Here is a 21,088-nt window from a genome sequence, read left to right as displayed (position 1 = left end):
GCACTGACTCGGTCACCCACAGACATGCTCCAGTGTGGGTGAATTTCGTTCTCTTTGAAGATCGAGTTGCCAGAGAGTTACAGAGAGATGTGAACCGTCCCTCTGCCTGATTATGTGCCATGGATTATAATTGCTTGGGGATTGTTTGTACAAGCAGGATTTGGGGAATAGCAAATTCTGTACAACTGCATTTCCTAATTACTGTCACAACCCTCTCATTGCACGGCTGACTCTTGGCATGTGAAACAGCAATAATGGTGCATTCCAATTCCAAAGCTGCGACTAATTGCTGCTGTGCTTCCTCCTGCTCACGCACACAGGCCAACAGGAATGTGCCACATACTTGCCACGTCCAACTCCATCATCCAAGAGGTGTGATGTTACAGGAATCTGAGGCAGCAAGCAGGCCAGGGCCGGTATCCACTGCGGGAGTGAAATTCACCCGCACTTCTGCCAAAAGAGAAGGTTTCACCCCCAGCCTTGCTAACCTCACACCTTCCTGGGCACCACCCAGCCTGGAGGCCTGCCTGGCAAAGCAGGGCTGTGAGCACGCCGCTCCATTTCACAAGGGGTGGGCCACAGTGGGTGAGACGGCAGGCACGTGCTGATGTTGCTCTGGCACAGAGCCCCAGCAGCCACTGCCTCCACACCGGGCCAGCTAGTCGGTGAGTGTAATAGTAATAATGCACATTACATAATATATTGTATAGCAAGAATATATATTAGTAATATAGGACAGGAGGGTGCCTGCCCCTCTGCTCAGGGAGAGACAGGTGGTGAGAGGCCTCCACAAGCAGAGGCAAAGCTGCATGCCGGGACTGAGTGGACTCAAGTTCGTCTTGAGCTCCCAGGAAAGCAGCTTAACAGGCAGACACAGAGCAAAGTGCTCCCGTCTAAACACGGCCCTGCTGCCCTACGGCCTCCACCAGATCTGAGCTGGTTATTAGCATTAATTATTTAATATCTAATTAATAAAGTACTCTATCTCTGCTGCTAATGTATGAAGAATGGTTTTAAACTAAAAGAAGGGAGATTTAGGCTAGGTTTTAGGAGGAAATTCTTTACTCAGAGGGCAGTGAGGCCCCTAGCACTGCTACCCAGAGAAGCTGTGTGTGACCCATCTGTGGAGACACCCAAGGCCGGATTGAATGGGACACTGGGCAGCCTGAGCTGCTGGGTGGGAACCCTGCCCACAGCACGGGGATGGAAATGATGGTCTTTAATATCCCTTTCAGCCCAAGCCATTATGTGTAACTATGATTCTATGATTTCAGAAAATCTTTCTGTACCAACATATGTGATCTTTAAACAGAAAAAGTTCTGACCTCTGTGAAGAGTTTCATGAACAGAGAGCAATAAATACGTTTTCTCCCAGGAACTGTTTTCCCCACCACAAACAAAACTTTCCCAATATTGGCTTGTTTGCTTTTCACTTTGAACAAAGAGATCGCCTAAAATTTGTAATATCACAAAGCACCATTATAGAAACAAATGGTACAGAGTCTCTCCAGCATGTGACATTCTTGGGTAATCTCAGTGACAGTATTGCACACCCATTACCACACACATCAAATGAAAATAACATTTCAGAAGGGAACATACTCCACATCACTCCCCCACAATAATATTTTAGAGGGTGGGAGAAACCTGCAGCTGTTTGGAAAGCATGAGTCTCACTGCAGGGTGAGTCAATATGGAGCGACGTTTCTCTTTTCAAAGAAGTCAGAGGTCAGACAAGACGTCTGGCCATACTGATGCTGTGCACTGATTGCCCACCCTGGACTGGGCCCTCTCGGCCAGAGGGCACCTGCAGGGCTGCTTCTGCCCCAAAGGGTCAGCTGGGCAGTCTCAAAGAATAAGAAATGCAATTGTACATCCACACTGATGTATGTCTACAGTGATATAAGTAGAGCTAAACCTGCGCATGTAGAACCTGGATAAATGCTGCCTAGTGCTCACTCAGAGCTTGAGTTATTTGGGGTTTTATACAGCAGCCAACTTCTGTCTAACATTACTGAATGTTTGCTGGTGAATGTGTGAGTGAGCACTCACAGTGTCAAATACAAATGACTCGGTCAGAAATACATATATGAACGTGAACCAAACTCCTCTGGTAAATGCACCGCCCTGCTCTCTTTCCTCTCTATCAGTTTCAGGCTCCAAGCCTAGAAATCAATCCCACACACGTGGCTGGCCATGAATGCAGGCTAGTCACAGACACCTGTGGTATGTGACTCAGGCTGGTGTTCATTGCACCCCAGTCACCCAATGGCTGCACAAGGCAGGTACTGCTCGCAGGAGCAGAAGTCAGCATGGTGAGATCCCAGCCCACCCCACCTGAGGTGTCAAAGACTCTTTGCAAACACTCCTTCTAAACCTGTCTTTAAAAACAAAACAAACCAAACAGGGCGGTTTTTCCACTCACTGATGGCATAAAGGAAGTGGGAGCAGGGAATCCTCTCTGCAGACCCATGCATGAGTCATGACTTTCTGTTTTGGTTCACTTTGGTGCTGGGCTTTGTTTTCTTTGCTGCTATTTCTACCCTTGGCTTAGTGGTTTTCTTCCTTCCAGCCAAACACTACTTCTCTATATAAGGTCCCCTTAAGTTTCCCTTGCCACTGAACTGGGAGCAGAGCATCTCCCACCCTCTCCCCTTTGCCAGGAACAGTCCTCACCTTGTTCTCACTTAAAGTCCCTGTGGGGACCCACACACCTGAGCACCTTTCCCATTCGTGTGGGAAAGCACTGCTGGCCAAGCTGCTTTCTCCCCAACACTTATGCCTGCCCACAACACTCTGCTAGGGTAGAAGGAGACTCAATGTAATAGTAATAATAAATGGTTCTTGGGGTGTTGTGATGGACCTTCTTGGGTGGAACAGACACCTGCAGGGAAAGCCATATACCAGTCAGTGGGTCTCCGAGGATTACATTAGGAAAAAATATTTTTAGGAAGAGTAGTGAGGCACTGGCACAGGCTGCTCAGGGAGGTGGTGGAGTCACCATCCCTGGAAGTGTTTAAGAACAGTGTGGATGTGGCACTGAGGGACATGGGAGTGGTGGCAATGGGTTGATGGTTGGATTTAGAGATCTTCTCCAACCGTAATGATTCTATAATTCTATATATGGAAGTGATGGCCAAATAGCTGATGACTGGGTGTAGTTAGAGCAGCAGTGCCCCTGGGTGATTTGTGTTCCAGCTGCCAGCTTGATTTCACTAACAACAACATGGGCCCATTGTGGGAGGCATCCAATAAGCTCAGCAGGAGCCTGACGTGATTCTATGACACAATACTACTGATTTTCTTGGCCTATGGTCTGCAACACTTCCTAAGGGCGCCATCATGCCTCTCCTGCACTCCCCCATCTCAACACAATAGGGGAAGAAAATATGGTGAAAAAAGCTCATAGGTTAAGGTAAGGACAAGGAGATCGCTCATCAATTACTGTCATGGGCAGAACAGACTCAGCACAAAGGAGAATAATGTAATTTATTGCCTGTTGCTAACAGAACAGAGCACTGAGAACTAAAGCAAACTAAAGCAAACTGAAGCCACCTTCCCCCCCCATCCTCTGCCACCTCCTCCCCCGCAGGGGAAGGGGGTCTGCAGTCAGTCCACAACTCTTCATCTCTGTCACTCCTCCACGGTCACTCCGCTCCGTGTGGGGCCTCTCTCATGGTCACCATCCTTCCAAAACCCACCCTGCATGGGATTCCCACAGGCTGCAGCTCTCCAAGCACATCTCCAGCACGGCTCCATACATCAAGCCTATCCTTCAGAAACTGCTCCAGCAGCCCCCCCAGCAGCAGCTCTGCCCAACACACAGGGTCCATGTGCTTATCCTCCTCGTTTGCAGCCCAGCAGAGGAAGGGAGCATCACGCTCAGCAGAAAGGACTCATGAGACATTGCAACGTGCACTTACGTTACCCTCTCCCACAGCATGGATGGCTGTTAGAAGATTTTGTCCCTATTTATTATTCAGTGCATAAAATTAGAAAGCTCTAAACCAGTTACAGAAAGAGGACTTATTAGCTGCTCAGCAATTTAAATGGCCTGCTCCTCCTTACTCTGTGTGCAGTTATGGCGACATTAGAAAAAAAGTTCTGTTTCTATAGCTACCAAGATCAGCTCCGAGCCATGAGATTATGATCAATAAAACATTCCAGATGTGGCTCCAAGATCTTTCATTAATAATAATATTTTAAAAAGGGAAAGAAGTATGATGAGAATCTTCAGAATCATTCCAAGGGACAGAAACGAGATGCTTTTGATCTAATCAGATGAGAAGCAAAACAGCAGCTAGCATCCACAAGCCTTTATCCCCAGCAGAAGCAGAGGTGTGGCTCTCCTTGGGAGCAGGCGCTAGGAAGCAGCTTCTCAGAACTACACAGCACGCAGCTGAGCAGAAAGGGAAGAACCCTGTCTGTCCCCACTTTCCCAACACACTGTTGACCTGCAGAACAGAACCGTGGGGCAAGGTGAGATAGAGAAGGCTGAATTCCCTGTCCTGCATGTCTCTCCTTACTCACAGGTAGTCTCAAGATCTTGATATCTTGTTCCCTCCCGAGTAGCTACCTATGTATATCATAAAACCTAAAGAAAGGTTGTGTTACTGTTGGGACTGATGAGATCCCATCACCAGCCATAGTTGATCTGTGTCCAACAGAAGGGGAGAAATACAGCCAAGGAAAAGTGGAGGGGGAACCTCAGAGCCAGGCCTGCCCTTGCAGCAGCCTGGCAGGGTCTGAAGGGCTCAGGGTACTCTCCTGTCTTCAACCACCCCCAAGTGCCTCTGCGTGCTGTGTCTATACAAGCTCTTTTTCCCAACAGTTCCCAAACTCCTCTGGCTCTGCACAGCCCTGCCTTGTCCCATGTTGCCGAAGGAGCCGAGGCAGGGATCTGTCTGACCAAAGAATCCAACACAGCCAAGCTGCGGGTCACTGCTCCACTAGCAGCTACAAAGGCCTGATCTCTGCCGGCTCCACTGACTACGTACCCTCTTGTTCACCTGCACACACACTCCTGCCCCTGCACTCAGGGGGATACAGTTCTCTCCTGACAGCTTCCGGTTACAGCTCAGCTGGGTGAAAACTAGAAGGCAATATTTTATTAAAATATATGCCTATTTTCATGTGCTAAGTTCATTTGTTATGCATGTTCCTGCTCCCCAGCTCATTTTCACCAGTGTGTCTCCAGGTTAATAAACTCAACTGGAGCTACGTGGATCATTTTAGTGCAAGTCATGTGCTCTGCATCCCTGATGAGCCCATAACAGAAGGGCTCATTTGCTGCCACGTTGTCATTGACCTATCCTGCGCTGGAACTGGATGCTGCTGTTTGTCACCCTGGGAATGAAACATTAATTTAATGCTATCTACATTTATTACACAGCCCATTGTACAGGCTGCCAAGGGAAACTGACAGTCCTCTAAAATAACGAGCGTGGGGGGAAAAATCCATTTCTCACCAGGAATGACTCCTGTTGCCTCTCTCCTGGATCAGTGGAGATGGGAGAAAAACACTGAAATGTTTCTGAGCATCACCTGTGAGTGCATTTGACAGTGACTCACAGCGCCAAGGGGAGCTCTGACTTTCTGCATCTTGCATCGCAGTTTTACAGTTCAAAAAGATCCCAAATTTTGTGACGTTTCCAAGTATCTTCCTGCAAGAAAAAACCTGCTTAAATAAAGAGCATACAATGCCTAGAAGAACATTAAGAAACACATCACAGTATTCTAAGGTCAAGATTCAGTTCTATGCGACTCTGTGAGGTTGAAAAGTTTTCCAGTAACAGCACTGAACGGTGCACGCTGCTCCTGGAGCGTTTCTTCGCGACAAACAGCTTGACCCGCATGACAGCAGCAGAGTTAGATGAATAGAAGCCAGGCTAAGCACGGATCGCGCAGGTTTGGGTGGCTCTAAGCGGCTCCGCGCCTCCGGGACTTCTCTGCGCTGTGCGGCGGAGGCCCCGGGGCGGCCGCGACCCGGGAGGAGGCGTGGGCACGAGAGAAACGCAACTTCTGTGGGAGGGGGAAGCAAAAGCAAAAGGAACGACGCTCATTCTCGAGGCGCTTCGGCAGCCCCGCGCTCTCAAGCGAGCGCTCCGCAGCCAGACACCGCGCGTCCCCTGGCGGCCCGGGCTGCCGCTCCCTCGGCTTCCAGCCTCGTGCCGGGCCCTGAGGGAAGCGGCGGCTCCGCGTCCCACGCGAGAGGTGTGGATTTCCGACGAAAGCAGAAATGAGGTTCACGCCGAGGGCAGAGCGGATGGTTGGCTAACGGACCGCCGCGTTCAGCCCGGCCTCCGCGGGGCGGCAGCTCCCCTCCGCTCCCTCACAGCCCCGACCTCCCAGTTAGCGAGGCAGCCCCAGAAGCGGGTTAGGAATCCCTTGGCCTTCAGCTGCAACGGAAGTGGTTCGAGTTGCTCAGCCGTAGCACACACCTGGATCAAGCACTGTGCCAGGGTGACCGAACTGCCGTCCTTCAACAGAAGGCACTATCAAATCTTCGATAGTATAGGATTAGCTCAGTCCTGCGCAGCTTTACAGACAGTGTCTTTTCTGAGATCATCTTCGATGTATCAGCACAGTTAAATCTAGAACTCTTGCGCGTGCTTCTATACGTTTGAAATATATTAGCTCTACAAATTTAGCTGCAAGTTTTTCCAGGAAAATCACCCTGCAGGTGATAAAGAGCTTCCATGTAAATTATATCAGTTCAGTAGCACACACCAAAAGCAGGAACAAGTGTCATAAATTACAGTAAAAGAAAAATTAGCCTTCAAGGAGAGAACACCCACCAGAGAGATAAGAGGTCTACAAAACATTAGAAAGGGATTGAGCTCTCAAAGGAATGAGCAGCCACCAGATACCAAGTTGAAAACAAGACATTCTTGAAGCACATAGACAGGAGCAGCTCTTTTCTACAGGAAAGGAGGACAAGTCCACATGGATTTGGAAGACACTCCCAGCACTGCAAGCACCAGCAGAGAGACAGCCCACAGCAGAGTGCAGAAAGCCCAAGTGTGCACACTGTGAGAAGATAATGAGGGGAAGCATTGCATCTGGCTGTTTCTAATGAGGCACATCTTCATCCTTAAAAGTCTTTAAAATTTCACTTCCACTTGCTCAGAACTTGATCAGAATATACATCATTTGCCCACATCTCCAATTTGTTTCCACACAAGGCTTTATTTTGAGGAACACATATAATCCAAGAGCAATGGTTCCCCGATTGCCAATAAGCCCAAACTAAGGACATGTCTACCCCTACTGCCTTCTGCTCCCAGAAATTTCTTTCACAAGGCATTCACTGTAGGGTTTTTTGTTTTTCAATCATGAACAATCATTTGAAGCCCAAGATCAAACATTTACGGTGGGGCATAAGAAAAACTTGCAAACAGTGGAACAAAAGGCTAGGGACATGATCACAGATTACATAACTGGCCAGGAAACCTGTAAAGTAAAAAAAAAAATACACCCTGACCCTTTGACATACAGGTGTAGATACAATAAACGCACAAAGTTCAAAGATTTTTCTTCTCTTTATTTAAAGACAAATACATTTACAGCATGCAAGTTAAAACTATATGGCGTCTTCCCCAAACCAATTGTTTTAATGCATCTTAAGTGTACTGAAGTTAAATCATCTTATTCCACAGGTAGAATTGTCCTCTCATGTCAAATTTAGAATTACACACAGCAGTGAGTCAGCATTTAAGCTATGCAAATAATTTAGTCATTCGCCTGAAATAAATATTATTTCACCAAGTTCCTATCCTAAACCATCCTGTAAAAAATGTGATCTAGAGGAACGTAAAAATAAGAACCATTCAAAGACTGCAAGTTTAAATAGCAGTGCTGAACATTCCCTGTAGAGACTGAAGATTAATTTACAAAAATTGTCCTGTCCAGCTGACCTATGACAGCTGTACAATCAATGAATATACAGATGATACAGTATATCCAGAAGTTTGGCTGATGTAATTATTATACTGAAGTAGGAAAAAAAGGACACACTATCCTGGGCTCACGTAATAGACTCCGGTGGAGCGGATTTCCAGAAGAGATCCTTCCCCACTGGCAGTCAGCTTTTAAATGGGTCTAGGAGAGGTGCAGCCAGGCTCCACCCCTTCCTGCAGCACAGGAGAATTGCCTTCACCTGTGCTCCCATGGCTGACTCAGTGCTCACCTCAGGTGATCAATCAGAGGTTCAGGCCGTGATTCAGCAGCCCCATACAGTAGCCAAACCTAAAACAAAAAGGTTTTTTGTTCTGTTTTTTTTCCTTTTTACATTTTAAGAGGCAGTTCTTGGTAAACCTCCATAAAAGGTTTAAAATAAAAAGTTTAAATATAAAAAGGTGACGTACGCTGAGCTACAGATTAGTTACCATTGATTTATTTTTTAAATACAGCAATTTTCAGCACCAAAACCCACGATGATCACCTACAGAAATGAAACCCCCATTCACAGGCACGAGAAAAAAAAGATCCTGCTTCATTTGAATGCATTTTAAAAAAGTGGGGTTTTGCTTTTACGATTGCAAATCAATAAATGAAAGCCTGAACAACTGGAGTTAACATGAAGAAATAACAGACAATGCTGTTTCCATTATGAGAAATCTCAGGTGAACTGTTTGCTGTTCCTTTTCTTTCCTCAGTGTGCTGTATTTGAACACGCTCTGAAACAACAAGCAAGTCTGGAGTGTTGGGTAGCCTTCACCAACAGAAGCCTTAAAAGCTGAAAACTCCAAAACAAGTGACATTTCTGACCGATGCACTCAACCTTTCAAAAATCAAATTATTAAAAACTCAGACTAATGTAGATATAGAAAACTAGTGGTTCAAGGTCTAAAGTCTGACTACACTCCATCATAATATAAATATTTTCTCTTTTTATTATATAAAAGTTGAACATGAATTGCTGTCTGAACAGCCGCAGATCTCTGTCTCCACAATAATTGTGGAATACCCATCAAGAAAACTCCAACTCACACTCAAAGTGGTATTAATTGGGCATGGAAAGCCATGCAAATTCTTTCCATGACATTCAGTTCCTTCTTCCTCAAAGACCTGAAAACTAATTACTATCCAGAAGCTGTTCTAAGAATTACAGTGGCTAAACCCTATGAATAAGTTAGGCAAGTTACACTAGAAGAGTTTAAAACCCAGATTCAGCTCAGTGGGAATATCAGAGCTCAAAAAACCCAAGCAATCAAAAAAACCCATGTTTCATTTCATTAGCCACTTTACAGGACTTTATTGCAAAGAGAAGAAAAAAGATTCAACAACTACTACTTTGGACATTTCATATACCTACTTACAAACGGATTACAAATACAACTCAGTGTAGTGCTTTATTTTTATTTTTAAACACATCTCTGGGACTTCCAGATACATCCATTTTAAGAAGTCATCCATTTTAAGAACTCTTGATTAGGCGTATCTGAAATCATTGCTCAAATTTACTGTAATTGGAAGTTAAAATTTTAGCCCAAAGTTCAGTACTGTGTATGCAGTGGAATATGGAGTTACATTTTAGATTGTGCTCATTTCACTGTTATAAACAGTGAAAGTGAACCGCCACAGACAGAGACAAATGGATAAACAAGCTCATCAGAATGAAGCAGAACGTTTTCACTCCACCAGACTGTACTGTGTGTAGAATCAGGAACAGGACAGATGAGACAATCCATTGCCAAAGTCTTTTTTGTAAACTTCGGTTTACTCTTAGTACTGTACAGTATTTAATTCTGAAGCACCCGATAAACGGGCATCGAATCAGATAACAGTGAAACAGCCTCGTTCATATTGAACTCTTTAGTTCTGTGGTGCAGCGCTCGCAGTGCCTTATGGCAGTTGTTGTAAGCACACTTCAGTATTCTTATGCTGTACAAAGAAGTTTAGTTCCAATGCTCTATGCAGCATTCCAAAAGAAAACCGTAACGCTATGCAGAGTGCCGTTCTAGTTCAGTGGGACACGTAGTGTTATGTGAAGTGATGGAAATGGAAATATACTTCAACACTGTTGCACATTCCCTAAGACAATAAAATGTACACGAAAGAAGCTAGAAAATTTGAACTAAGGTTTTCTTAATGTACATTCAGCTTGGCACAGTGCAGACTAAATTTAAGACATGAAAGACAAACTGTGTAATGAGCAGAGCTACACTTTAACTAACATGTCATTTTTCAAGACGCCAAAATTGCACTCTAGTTTGTTTGTTTGGAGGGGAAGGGGGAATTAGTTAGCAGAATTTGTAGAAGGGAAGAGAGCTGTACAGGCCAGGTATAATTTATACATTTTCAAAAAATAATCCTACAGTCCCCAAGGGGAGAGATTATTGTCATGGAATGACTCCCTCTATACGATATCCAATCCTCCTCATGCTGCATTAACCTTTCAGCAACTGTAAATGAGAAAAATAAAGGAGTTAAAGATTTGTACTTGATAAGCCAAAAAAGCCATGCTATTTACGCTTACAGTAGAACACATTCACTATTTATACAGCTCTTAAGAGCTCAATTCTTAAACCACTTAAATAAATGCTAATACAACATCTGCTTTAGAATGAGAAATTACGCAACACAAAGCATTTAAGCAATGCTGGCTGTTACCAATACAAATTTACAGCAAGATAAGCTGACTAATACTATCAAGACCAGATACTCAAAGCCGCAAACATTACAATCCAGCCAATCCTATCTCATCTCCATTTCCCAAAGCTATTGCTACTTTTCCAGGGAAGTGAGACCTGTCTGGGTACCACCTACCCACCTAACAGCTGCTGCTCTTTTGGAAGGACGAGGTGGGAATGAAGAGATTATTTAGCACTAATGGAGTTTGATTTTTGTAGGGAAGTAACAACTGACTGACTCTCTTCATTTAACAGAGAATACCTAGAATAATTTGTTAAATGCCAGTCTCCAGATATGAAACAGCATATAATGTTTCTACTGTACCAGAAGTTTTAATCTAACCAGAAATCCAGATGCCTGCTATCTTAGTATTAACCCTCATTAGAAGAAAAAAAAAAAAAGACCATTATTCTGCTCTTAAGTGTTAAACTCAGCACTATTATATACCAACAGGTAACAGGCCTACACTGAAAGATATCTATGAAAGCTTTACCACTGCCTAAAGAAACTCTGTGAGCATATTATGTCATTGGTTTCTTTTGTCATTTGGTTGTTCTTTTGTTGTTTTTTTGTTTGTTTGTTTAAACTTATCTATTTTGCTCTCCCTGATGATTTATCTACAAATATATATACATATATACACACAAATATATATACACACACACAAATATTATCTACAAATAGTCCAAAAGTCAAAGTGCTAAGTCTCCCACTTAAATTCCCCATGACCAACAGTGAAAGTTCCTTCTTCAAAGCAAGATAAAAGCTCAAAATTCAGTCCCTTATTGCTGATAAGGGTACTTAAGCTACTTGATAAAGACATATGACATTCAGTAGTCTCTCTCTCTCTTTACAGATCTAGACAGCACTATTTTACCATGAATATCCACATGTTCAAAGCATCTAAAATAAATTAGGTCAATCACACCTCCAGATGCTTTTGCATTGGACAGCTAAACTAGACTGCCTTCACTGTCAAAATAGCTGCAAGATAAGCTTCATCACTCCAAAATAATAATCAAACATCCATGAATTGCCAGCTCCTTGGTCACTGAAGGATGTTATTCCAAACAAAGTTACATTCCACTTCATCCTCTACCTTAAGAAAGACTACTGAACAGAACCAGTTCTACAGTTCTAACTAGTTTTACAGCCTAAGTTTCTTCCCTCCATTACAGTAAAAGACTTGAAAAGACATTCAGCTAACAACAATAAATGAACAAAAACAAGATTAATATAAGCCACTCTGGAGCCATTCAACAGAGGAAAGGCCAAGGAGTTAAGCATCACCCAATCATATTGGAAGCATTTTCCAACTGAAGATACAGATAATCTCAACTAAGAATTCCTAGAAGGTATTCCTATTAGAACACTCAGAAGTGAGGACCATGACAGAGGAAGCAGCAAAGCTTTTCTGTTCAGTGGTCAATAAATGAACTACAGTGCAGATGTTAATGAAAGAGACTTAATTCAGTGAATAACTTACATATGAGCACCTGACTCAGTTTAATGACTTATGAGATTAGAGATGTAGCCTCAATTTTAAAAGTGCACATACTGATTTCAAGTACTATAGCTGTATTTTAATTAGTAAATTTAAATTTACCGGACAGAGAGATTACTTTTTTCATTAAACACCTGCAAATTTCCAACACATGAAACAGTACATAATTGGTAAAAACAGCAAGGAAACAATGTATAAGAATAGGGTCTTTTTTATTTTATTGGCCAATGCTTTCTGAAGGGACCTACAAAAGGAAATACTAGCAAGCCAAAAGAACATGACATGTCCACTCCCTTCCCAAATATTAGCTATTTGCTGTGGCTGGTAACAATATCCTATTGACTTTATTTTTTTTTTGTTTTTTATTTTGCTCTACTGCAACAGAACTCCAGTACAGCATTATTGTTGGACAATAAATGTTAGTTGCAAAACAAAAGCAATTGCATTAATCAGATGCACATAAATACTGATTTTCTAACTATAAATTCTGGGCAAAAAAAAGTTTATGACTATTCACGTGACTTTATGCAGAAGAATGGACAGCAATGAAGCTAACACAAAAGCAGTCCAGTTGCACGTTTAAAACAAATCCTTCGAGCCAAACTTACACTTTGTCCTGCCGTCCTCCACCTCCGCGCACTGCAACCGGCTGGCTGTTCTGAGTGAACGCACCTCCCCCACGAATTGCACTTGGATGAGTTGGAGAAGCTGCTGGATGTTGGCCAGGACGGATGGGCTTAGCTGTATGAAGACAGACATGACTTGCAAGTCTGTATGTAACACTTGTAACATCCAAATTTACTAATGCTTTATTTTACTGAGTCCTAGGAGTAATGATAAAAATTGAATGCATTTTGAATTAAATGAAAACAAATTTAAGAGATGGTATTTTCAGAACTTGTCAGATTAGTACTGAGCACTGAAAAATAGTGTTCCTTTTTTTGTCCCTACTAGAATTAAAGATAACAAAGTTTTGATAATTATCATCCTCACATGTACTATCTGCTCCACCTAATGGATGCCCTTGTAAGAGCACCATCTCTTGTCAGGAAGAACTCAGTTCATCACTTAAGTTTCATTATGTTCCTGTAAAGAATTCTACCCCACTGCCCACCTCACACCTACCACTAGTTACACTGCTCTGCTAGCAGTTCTGCATATGGGTTACTCCATAAATAACACTGCTCTATGCACTACTTACCAGCACACATTATAATACTTGCTATATTTTGGAACTCAAAACGAAGCAGTTTTGACAGGCAATTCACATGCTTTATGTGCTTTCATAAGCAAATACTGTTTGCACTGAGCACTGTACCAGCTCCTAATACTTCATACAGAACTATACAGCCTTATCAAGTTCTGCCATATTAGAATCATAAAGGTTGGAAAAAACCTTTAAGATCCAGTCCAACTGCACACTTACCACTAATAATGCCTATTAAACCCCACACCACATCTACGTGCTTCTTGAACATCTTGAAATGTTGTTAATAAAACTAAGATGTGCATTCAGTGTATTGTTTAGTTCTAGAAGCCAGAACACACATTCAGAGTAGAATTCTAGGTAAAACTTTCCCAGCTTACACAATGGATCACAGAAATGACCCATTTGATACAAAACATAACAAAACACACACACACACACACACACACACAGTTCAACTGTTAACCACAACAGAACTTGTAGAACAACACACCATGTTCATGTGAGTGGATCCAACTATGGCTGAAAAATACACGCAGAGAAAAAGAGTGCATCAGGAGAGATGGGAGTTTTAGAAGCCAACAGATTCTTTACTAACCAATTTGTGCAGAATGTCCTCGTCTGGCCATATTTTTGGATCTTACAGCTTCCTTTATACGGTCTACTTCCTGCTGATACCGCTTGCGATCACGAGATGCATTCTCTTTGGCTTCCTTCAGTGCAGACTCCAAAGCTTTAACTCTTTCAGCTGTAGCCCTAAGTCGCTTCTCCAGTTTTGGAAGCTCACAGCGAAGATCTGCGTTATCACGTACCAGCTACAGAAATTGAATCCATTAGTTTCTTGGTTTCTTTTTATGGGTAGAACCAACCAACACAAAATCCCCTGAACAGGCATATTGTCTAGTATGTACAGTACAGCACCTATCCTAGCGTGCTTAAACTTCCAGTAAATCTAGTAGTTCAGCACTCAGCACTAAGATTGTCATCTGTTACTGTAAAAGAATATGCTACCCAACATAGACACTCACAGCCTACGTGCTGTCAGGGACAAGCAGGCATCCCCCCAGATTGAGACACTGATTCTTAACACCAGCTTCAGTCTTCTCTGGTTTAAACAACTATTTTGCTGGTATCCACTGAATTATTTTATAGGAAAACTTTAACCTACTGTTTTATATAAAGAAATACATTCAAGACATCAAAATACTTTCAAAACAGTTACTTCGTGAACAACATGTCCAATAATAATGCAGCTTAAGTAGTCTGTCTGCTTTTGATTGAACTTGAAATTAGGTCTCATTGTACCTGCTTGTGAACCTTTGTAAGCTGTTCAAGATTATTCTCAAGGAAAGAAATCTTCTGTTTTTGCGCAGCGCTGCCTCCTGTATCATCCGAGTCAATCTCAGCACTCTGCAGTAACAAAGGCATGGGAAGGGAAAAAAAGATACCGAGTACAAATCTGAATTTACATGTTACAATCAAACCAGAAAAAACACACAGATCAATTTCAGTTTAGAACTGAGTTTGAAATGTACACAACAATCCCAGAGACACCAAGTATCATCACAGCACCACATTACCTTTTTCACTCTAGTAGCCAGATCCTGAACAAATAGCTTCCGAAGATTGTGGAGAGTCTGAAGTTCTTTAGCCTGCAGTTGAGGAGGAAAAAAAAAGAATTATTTCTAAAGGAAAAAACAAGTCATTCAATTTCCTATGGAACATATTTTGATAAGCTTACCACAGTCTCTTCCAAGCCCTTTAAATCTTGCCTTGCTTGCTCCCGTCTGTCCTGCATAACCCTAAAAGAGAATAAATTCATCTTAAAGCATCTGAACAAAGCTGGAAATGCTTTAAGGAGACTACAATGGTAAATCATATGGTTCAAATGAAAAACATCTATTTTTCAGCTGAAGCCCTCACGATTATGGATATAACTAACTGATGACACAACAACTCAAATTCACATGGAACAAGGGAGAAAGCTGCAAACGACAAAGAGGTAGAGCTCCTAAAACTGAAAGGATACAAACAAGTACTTTCAGCTATCTAAATTATAAATTTATAAAATGAATGAAGGAAGATTTTTCAGAATCAAGTTCAGTAACACCAGTGAAAATCTTATTCTGCAAATGCTCTTCTCTTCAATCATCTGTGAATGCGTTGAGTATCTAGCAATGGATTTGGGATTTTCTCTTTTTGTTCCACCACCTCACCTCCACTACATTTGCCAAAGCTTACACCACAAGCAACGGAATCTGTTTCCAGGAATATAACCCAACAAGTACTGCTCTGCACAGCTCCTGTCTTCCTACTTAATGTGAAAGCAGTGACTGCACTGCTAACACTCTTGAAAGTTCTCCTCATCCAGTTACATTACTAGATCGCAGCTAAGTGATTAAACATCTGAGATGATGAAATATGCTAAAGAATCTGTCAGCATTCTATCAATTTTCCAGACCTCACTGGAAAAGTAGTTGTAGACACCTTATACAACTATTTAGATCAATAAAATGTGAATAATCAGCACTAATTCTGGTCTGTCCTTTGCCAGCACATTTCTGACGTGCAATGGAAAATAACTGGATTGAAGGAGGAGGACATAATATCAAATGAATTTTAATGTTTCTTGCAGATCCTTGGAAGGGCAAAGCTTCTAACATAGCAAGTCCCTTTAAGAGATCAATGCCATGTATTTCTTTTACTAGCCTGCAAAATATGAAACAAACATGTGGTATGGTTAAACATGTGGTATTAAATCTTCTATGACAAGAAAATCTATTGTGACTGACTGTGAGAGGTATATGAAATAAATAAGGTGGACTCACACACTACTATTCAAATTTCAGTCAACTTAACCAACAACGTATTTCACAGTAAAAGTCCTGAAAAGCATGTGCTGATTATTGCTTACTCATACAGATCAATCGAGTCTGATCATTGAAACTTCTACAGTTTAAATCAGAACTACCTAACTAGTTAAACCACGCAAGAACTAGAAAGAGTAAGGATCTGTTCTAATATTAATGCAAGTCTCTTCTAGACTTACAGCATGCAAGAAGTTAACTGCTCCATCCCATAGCACACTAACACTGAAAAATACCAGGTCTTTTGTCACATGAAACTACGACATCTTTGCATCCTTCACGATTTTACTTCCAGCTTTATATACTAAGGCAGTGAAAAAGGTTCTAAAAAATTAAATTCAAAGTGGCTCTGGAGCCTCCCTTTATTAAGCATATCTATTAAACAGTGAAAGCAACTTCATCATCATATCACATCTCTAGTTTAAAAAAAAAGTTCCTCCACACACTTGTTTTACATGAGATTATCACTTACGTGAGCTCATGTAGTTTTCTACTTTTCTCCTGATCGGTTGCTTTCAACTTCTCATGCTCAACTCTAAGACGTTCTTGTTCAAGCATCATCTTCTGATTTTGGCTGAAGACAAAGTAAATAATCAGATGTATTTTTAAAAGGATGGGAAAGGAATATGTCTTTGATATCTATTTAAATTAAGTTAAAGCAGAAAAGACCTTTGTTGTATCACACTGTCATGATAAGCATCCAGAAATCCATTAAATTGCAGTCCAGTTCATGTTACTAATAATCAGAAGCCTTAGTTTCTAATATGTTGTTGCAGTCAAGTGCATCTATCATAAACGGCATCCAGTAAAGCAACAGAAATATGAAGAAAAACCTCTGCCACTTCCCTCCCATCCTCCCATCCGTCCTTCTGTACTTGCACAATCTAGAGGCATTTGCCGTTACCAAAGTGATGGTAATCACTTACTCTTGGAGTTCAGTGATAAGTTTCTCCTTTGCATCAACTTCATCTCGTAGGCTACTGATTTGCTTCTGATGTGTCTCACGATGGCTCTGAATCTGCTGTTCCACAGCTTGCTGTTAAAAAAAAAAACAAACAGCATGTATCTTGCTTTGAGTTGTTATAATTTGTGCTGTTTAAAAAAAAGAAAAAAGCAAATTAGCTTACCTTGACTTCATTTGCAGTTTGAACCTTATTTAAGTGCTCTTTCTCCATCTCATGGACTTTTTCTAGAAATGGAAGAAAAGAGAAGACTTTTCAGCCAGGTATGCAGACTACCACAAGGAGGATGAAGGTAGTTCCCCTTTCCTCCTCTCACACTCCTTAAAATACGGAAGTTGTACATCTATTTATACCAATTACAATTATTAACATCTTTAATCCTACTCTTAGCAGTTGAACACAACAAGTATGCATTCCCATTGACTAATTCTGTAAATTCAGTAGCAAGAAGCTACCTTATAGCTCTGTCCTTCAATCTAGACTGACCAATTTCATATTTATTGTTACATAATTCAATTGGGGTGGGGGATGGAAGGACAGACTACCAAGAACTGTTCTTACCTTGTGCTCGGAGTTGAACTAGTTCTTCATTAAGAGAATCCACAGACTCTTCCAGTTGCCTCTTTTTCTGTTCTACATTCTGAAGATACTCAGTCAACGACTTGATCTTGGCTTCATGCTTGTAGAATGAAAATATTCATTTACTTCAGAACCAGGTATCATGGAATTACATCTATATAAACACACTGTACTTATTTCTTTAAGCAAGCAACCTGGTCTCAAAATAAAAATGGTACAAACTGAATCTCTAAGAAGAATATGACTACACAAGTAGATCTGTAACACAGCCTGTTAGAACACCTTGCATTCACGTTGCTCAATTGAGTGAAGTACATTTTTTGGCAGGGAGAAGAGATGTGTTTGAATATTAAATATATCAGATCAGAAAGAGGCTCACTGCATTTAGAAAACTGCATAGAAACACATCATCTTATTAAAAAAAGATGATCTGTATGTAAATCAAAATAAAGAAATTAAGAACTGCACATGTAATCACAGTTTTGGTGGTAGTTAGAAGTTGCATTGCTTATCTTCTGTAACAACCACAATAAAACGGCCAGTTGTGCATGTAGAACTACTGCAATATCACTGTGCCTATGTTACCTCTTCCACTTCAAACTTGACACATTAGAGCAGAGCACAAGATTTGTGAGATCTGTATTTGTAAATGATCCCATGACAGAGAACATAAAGATCCTAGTAATTAATACAAATGTTACAGAAGTACTATCAGGCTGCAAACATACTGTGGAAATTCTAACATCCTGTCACACAATTACTCAAAAGCACCCAAACTTCAGAGAATACTAAGGATACAGCTGAGTCCTGTAAAGAAACACTTACCTGGGAGATACGGAGTTGACAGGCAGCCAACTCCTTCTCGTTCTCTTCCATTTTCTTATTGCTTTCAGCCTGTGTGCCTTCCAACTGTTTGCATCGTTTTACCATTGTTTTTACTTCTGATTTCATTTTGCTGATGTACAGCCTTGCAACTGTGAATTCTTCATCTATCATGCCAGTTCCCTCAGGCTGCTGAAAATTGTGGAATCACATTTAGAAAGCTTAAGTACAGAAACAGAATTCAAGATGAGGTAAGGCAACTTAGTGCCTACCATCCTGGCGCTCACCCAAACCAGTAATCACAGCACTCAGGCATCAAAATGAACTTAAATGAATAACCTGGAAGTGTAACATACTTAAAAGGTTACCTTTAATATCCCTTACAAGCTTAACTCTAATGAATCTGACTGAGGTATTTGCAACTTGCATCTGCAGGTTAACAACAAAAAAGCATTAACTGATCTAACCTAGACTCTTGAAAATAATTATTACTTCTGTTTGTTTTTATTTCCCTTTCCTGAGTTATTCTGTTTGCACAAAGGTAATATGTCATTTACAGCACTGCTTAAATTCCTGTCCTATGGTCATCCTCTAAATTACACTTTATTTCAGAAATATGTTCCATTTTTAAGGGAAGTAACCTCCCTGCAGCCAGTGTAGGTCCAAGTCAATGCCTTTGAAACTGTCATGGTCCCAATAACAGTATGAACGAAAACACTATTTCAAATATCATACCTGCTCTCTCTCACCTTTGCATAATCAATTTCTTTTTGGGACCTGGTAAATCACAGAAAAGGCAAGAAATAACCTAATTCTGAATTTATTAATACATAAGGCTTCCTATGGTGGTTATTTTTACTGTACTATGAAACCTTACCCTACCCATCCAGAGTGTATGTGTGCAACACATGGCACTAAAAACTGCATTGACTAATTCTTACCTTGACATCATTATTTCCAACTGCAATTCCTATTTCTGCAAGATCTTTTAGTAAGGAGGCCATCATCTCTGTTGCTCGTTTCTTCTGATGGTTAGTCATTTCTTTAAGTTTTTGAAGCTCTGCATCTATACTAGCTAAAGTAACCTGCAGTAAGAATAATTACATTTTAATAAACAATACGTATGTTTAGAACTACTTTTATATTAAATAATATTGCAACATCAAAACACAGCACCCAGTTCTGGGAGTCTGTAAGCACCATTACTCCAGAGCAGATTTGCAGTTTGAACTGCTGTGGTTGCAGCAGCTGCAATTCAGCAGTCTATATGCTCTAAACTTGTCTGCTCTTTGTTTGCCAGCTTTAAAAGAGAAGTCTGATGTTTCACAGCAGAAACATTCCAGTGGTGCCAAAGGATAGTTACTGCATGGGTTTGCTGCAACAGACAGAGTGACAACGTCGTAATTTTACTTCTGTATCCATCCCTCAGTTCTGTCAACACACATCAGTACCAAAACTGTAGTGCAGTAGTCTTTGAATGCTACTGAGAAGACTAACAGTTTCCACAGATAGTTTCACTAAACATATAAACAAATTTTGACACAGGAAGAAATCTTTCAGGACACATCCACCATGAAAGAATTCCTGAATTTTCATGCAAAAGAGAGGAAGGAGAGAACAAAAGCCATATAAAGAGTGTATCAGCCATTTAGGTTATCAAATCAGGAGTGTTCTGGTATTAAGCAAGCTCTAGACGTAAACTATCATTTTCTCCTTGAGAAAAACCTTTGGCTTCAAGAAGGACACACAGTTAAGGCAAGAAAATGTATATGTTGAAGATTCTCAGTAATTCAATCCATTTTCCTACCGATTTTTGATTGAGTTCATCACTAAGCAGTTCATATTCCTTCGCCTTATCTTCTACTTCCTGAGACTTCTGATCATAATTGACAGCTAATTCTTCAAGAGCTTGTAGCACCTCTTTCACTTCCTCTTTAGAGGCATCATTTTCAGCCTGAAGGCGATTCAGCTCAGCTTGCAGATTGTCTTGGTCCCTTCTAGTTGATGCCAGAAGCTACAACATTAATAGAGATTTAAATTAACAACAAATCATTAACAAAACAATACATTAATAAGTGAAACCTTCACATCTTCATGTATCTACTGAAACTGCCTTTTTTTTTTTAATAGTGCCTAGCATAACAAAGTAAGGACATTAAGCACAGGTACAATGAGATGCATCTATTCCCAGAATTCAACTTCTATAGTCTTTGCAAAATGGAAATGACTGCAGACCAAGGCATTTAAGGTTAGCAAATGAAAACACACAAAATATTGCAAGTCCTCAAAAGAGTTGCTGAATACTTCTCATGAATCTAAAGCTGTCAACAAATTAGCGATTAAACTTTCAGCACTTCAACACAGTTGGCTGCTGCAGAACAGCTAGATAAAAGGAAGAGCTGGAAAAGATGCAATTTAAGTAAAGAGTAAATAACAGCTCCAACTTTCTGCATTCTCAATTCATTTCCTTTTTGGCCAACATATATCAAGTTGTTTTTTTTTTTTAAATTAT

At 41.1% G+C, this 21,088-nt stretch overlaps 1 protein-coding gene across 1 annotated transcript in view; it reads right to left on the bottom strand.

Moving 5' to 3' along the window:
- Positions 1 to 8,273: 8,273 nt before the first annotated feature.
- The window catches only part of LOC100538629 (kinesin-1 heavy chain), a 32,299-nt gene continuing 19,484 nt past the window's right edge, over positions 8,274 to 21,088 (bottom strand). The window contains exons 2-14 of the mRNA XM_019616750.2: positions 20,384 to 20,590; positions 19,518 to 19,661; positions 18,580 to 18,768; positions 17,737 to 17,854; positions 17,341 to 17,402; positions 17,140 to 17,249; positions 16,686 to 16,787; positions 15,088 to 15,148; positions 14,927 to 14,998; positions 14,652 to 14,756; positions 13,945 to 14,161; positions 12,748 to 12,880; positions 8,274 to 10,406 (exon numbers count right to left, since the gene is read on the bottom strand). Of these exons, the coding sequence (XP_019472295.1) occupies positions 10,400 to 10,406; positions 12,748 to 12,880; positions 13,945 to 14,161; positions 14,652 to 14,756; positions 14,927 to 14,998; positions 15,088 to 15,148; positions 16,686 to 16,787; positions 17,140 to 17,249; positions 17,341 to 17,402; positions 17,737 to 17,854; positions 18,580 to 18,768; positions 19,518 to 19,661; positions 20,384 to 20,590 (1,527 nt within the window). The 3' untranslated portion in view covers positions 8,274 to 10,399. The remainder of the gene's footprint in view (positions 10,407 to 12,747; positions 12,881 to 13,944; positions 14,162 to 14,651; positions 14,757 to 14,926; positions 14,999 to 15,087; positions 15,149 to 16,685; positions 16,788 to 17,139; positions 17,250 to 17,340; positions 17,403 to 17,736; positions 17,855 to 18,579; positions 18,769 to 19,517; positions 19,662 to 20,383; positions 20,591 to 21,088) is intronic.

The sequence above is a fragment of the Meleagris gallopavo genome, chromosome 6, assembly GCF_000146605.3.
Source record: "Meleagris gallopavo isolate NT-WF06-2002-E0010 breed Aviagen turkey brand Nicholas breeding stock chromosome 6, Turkey_5.1, whole genome shotgun sequence".
NCBI classification, from domain to species: Eukaryota; Metazoa; Chordata; class Aves; order Galliformes; family Phasianidae; genus Meleagris; species Meleagris gallopavo.
This window is presented reverse-complemented; position numbering and strand designations above follow the sequence as displayed.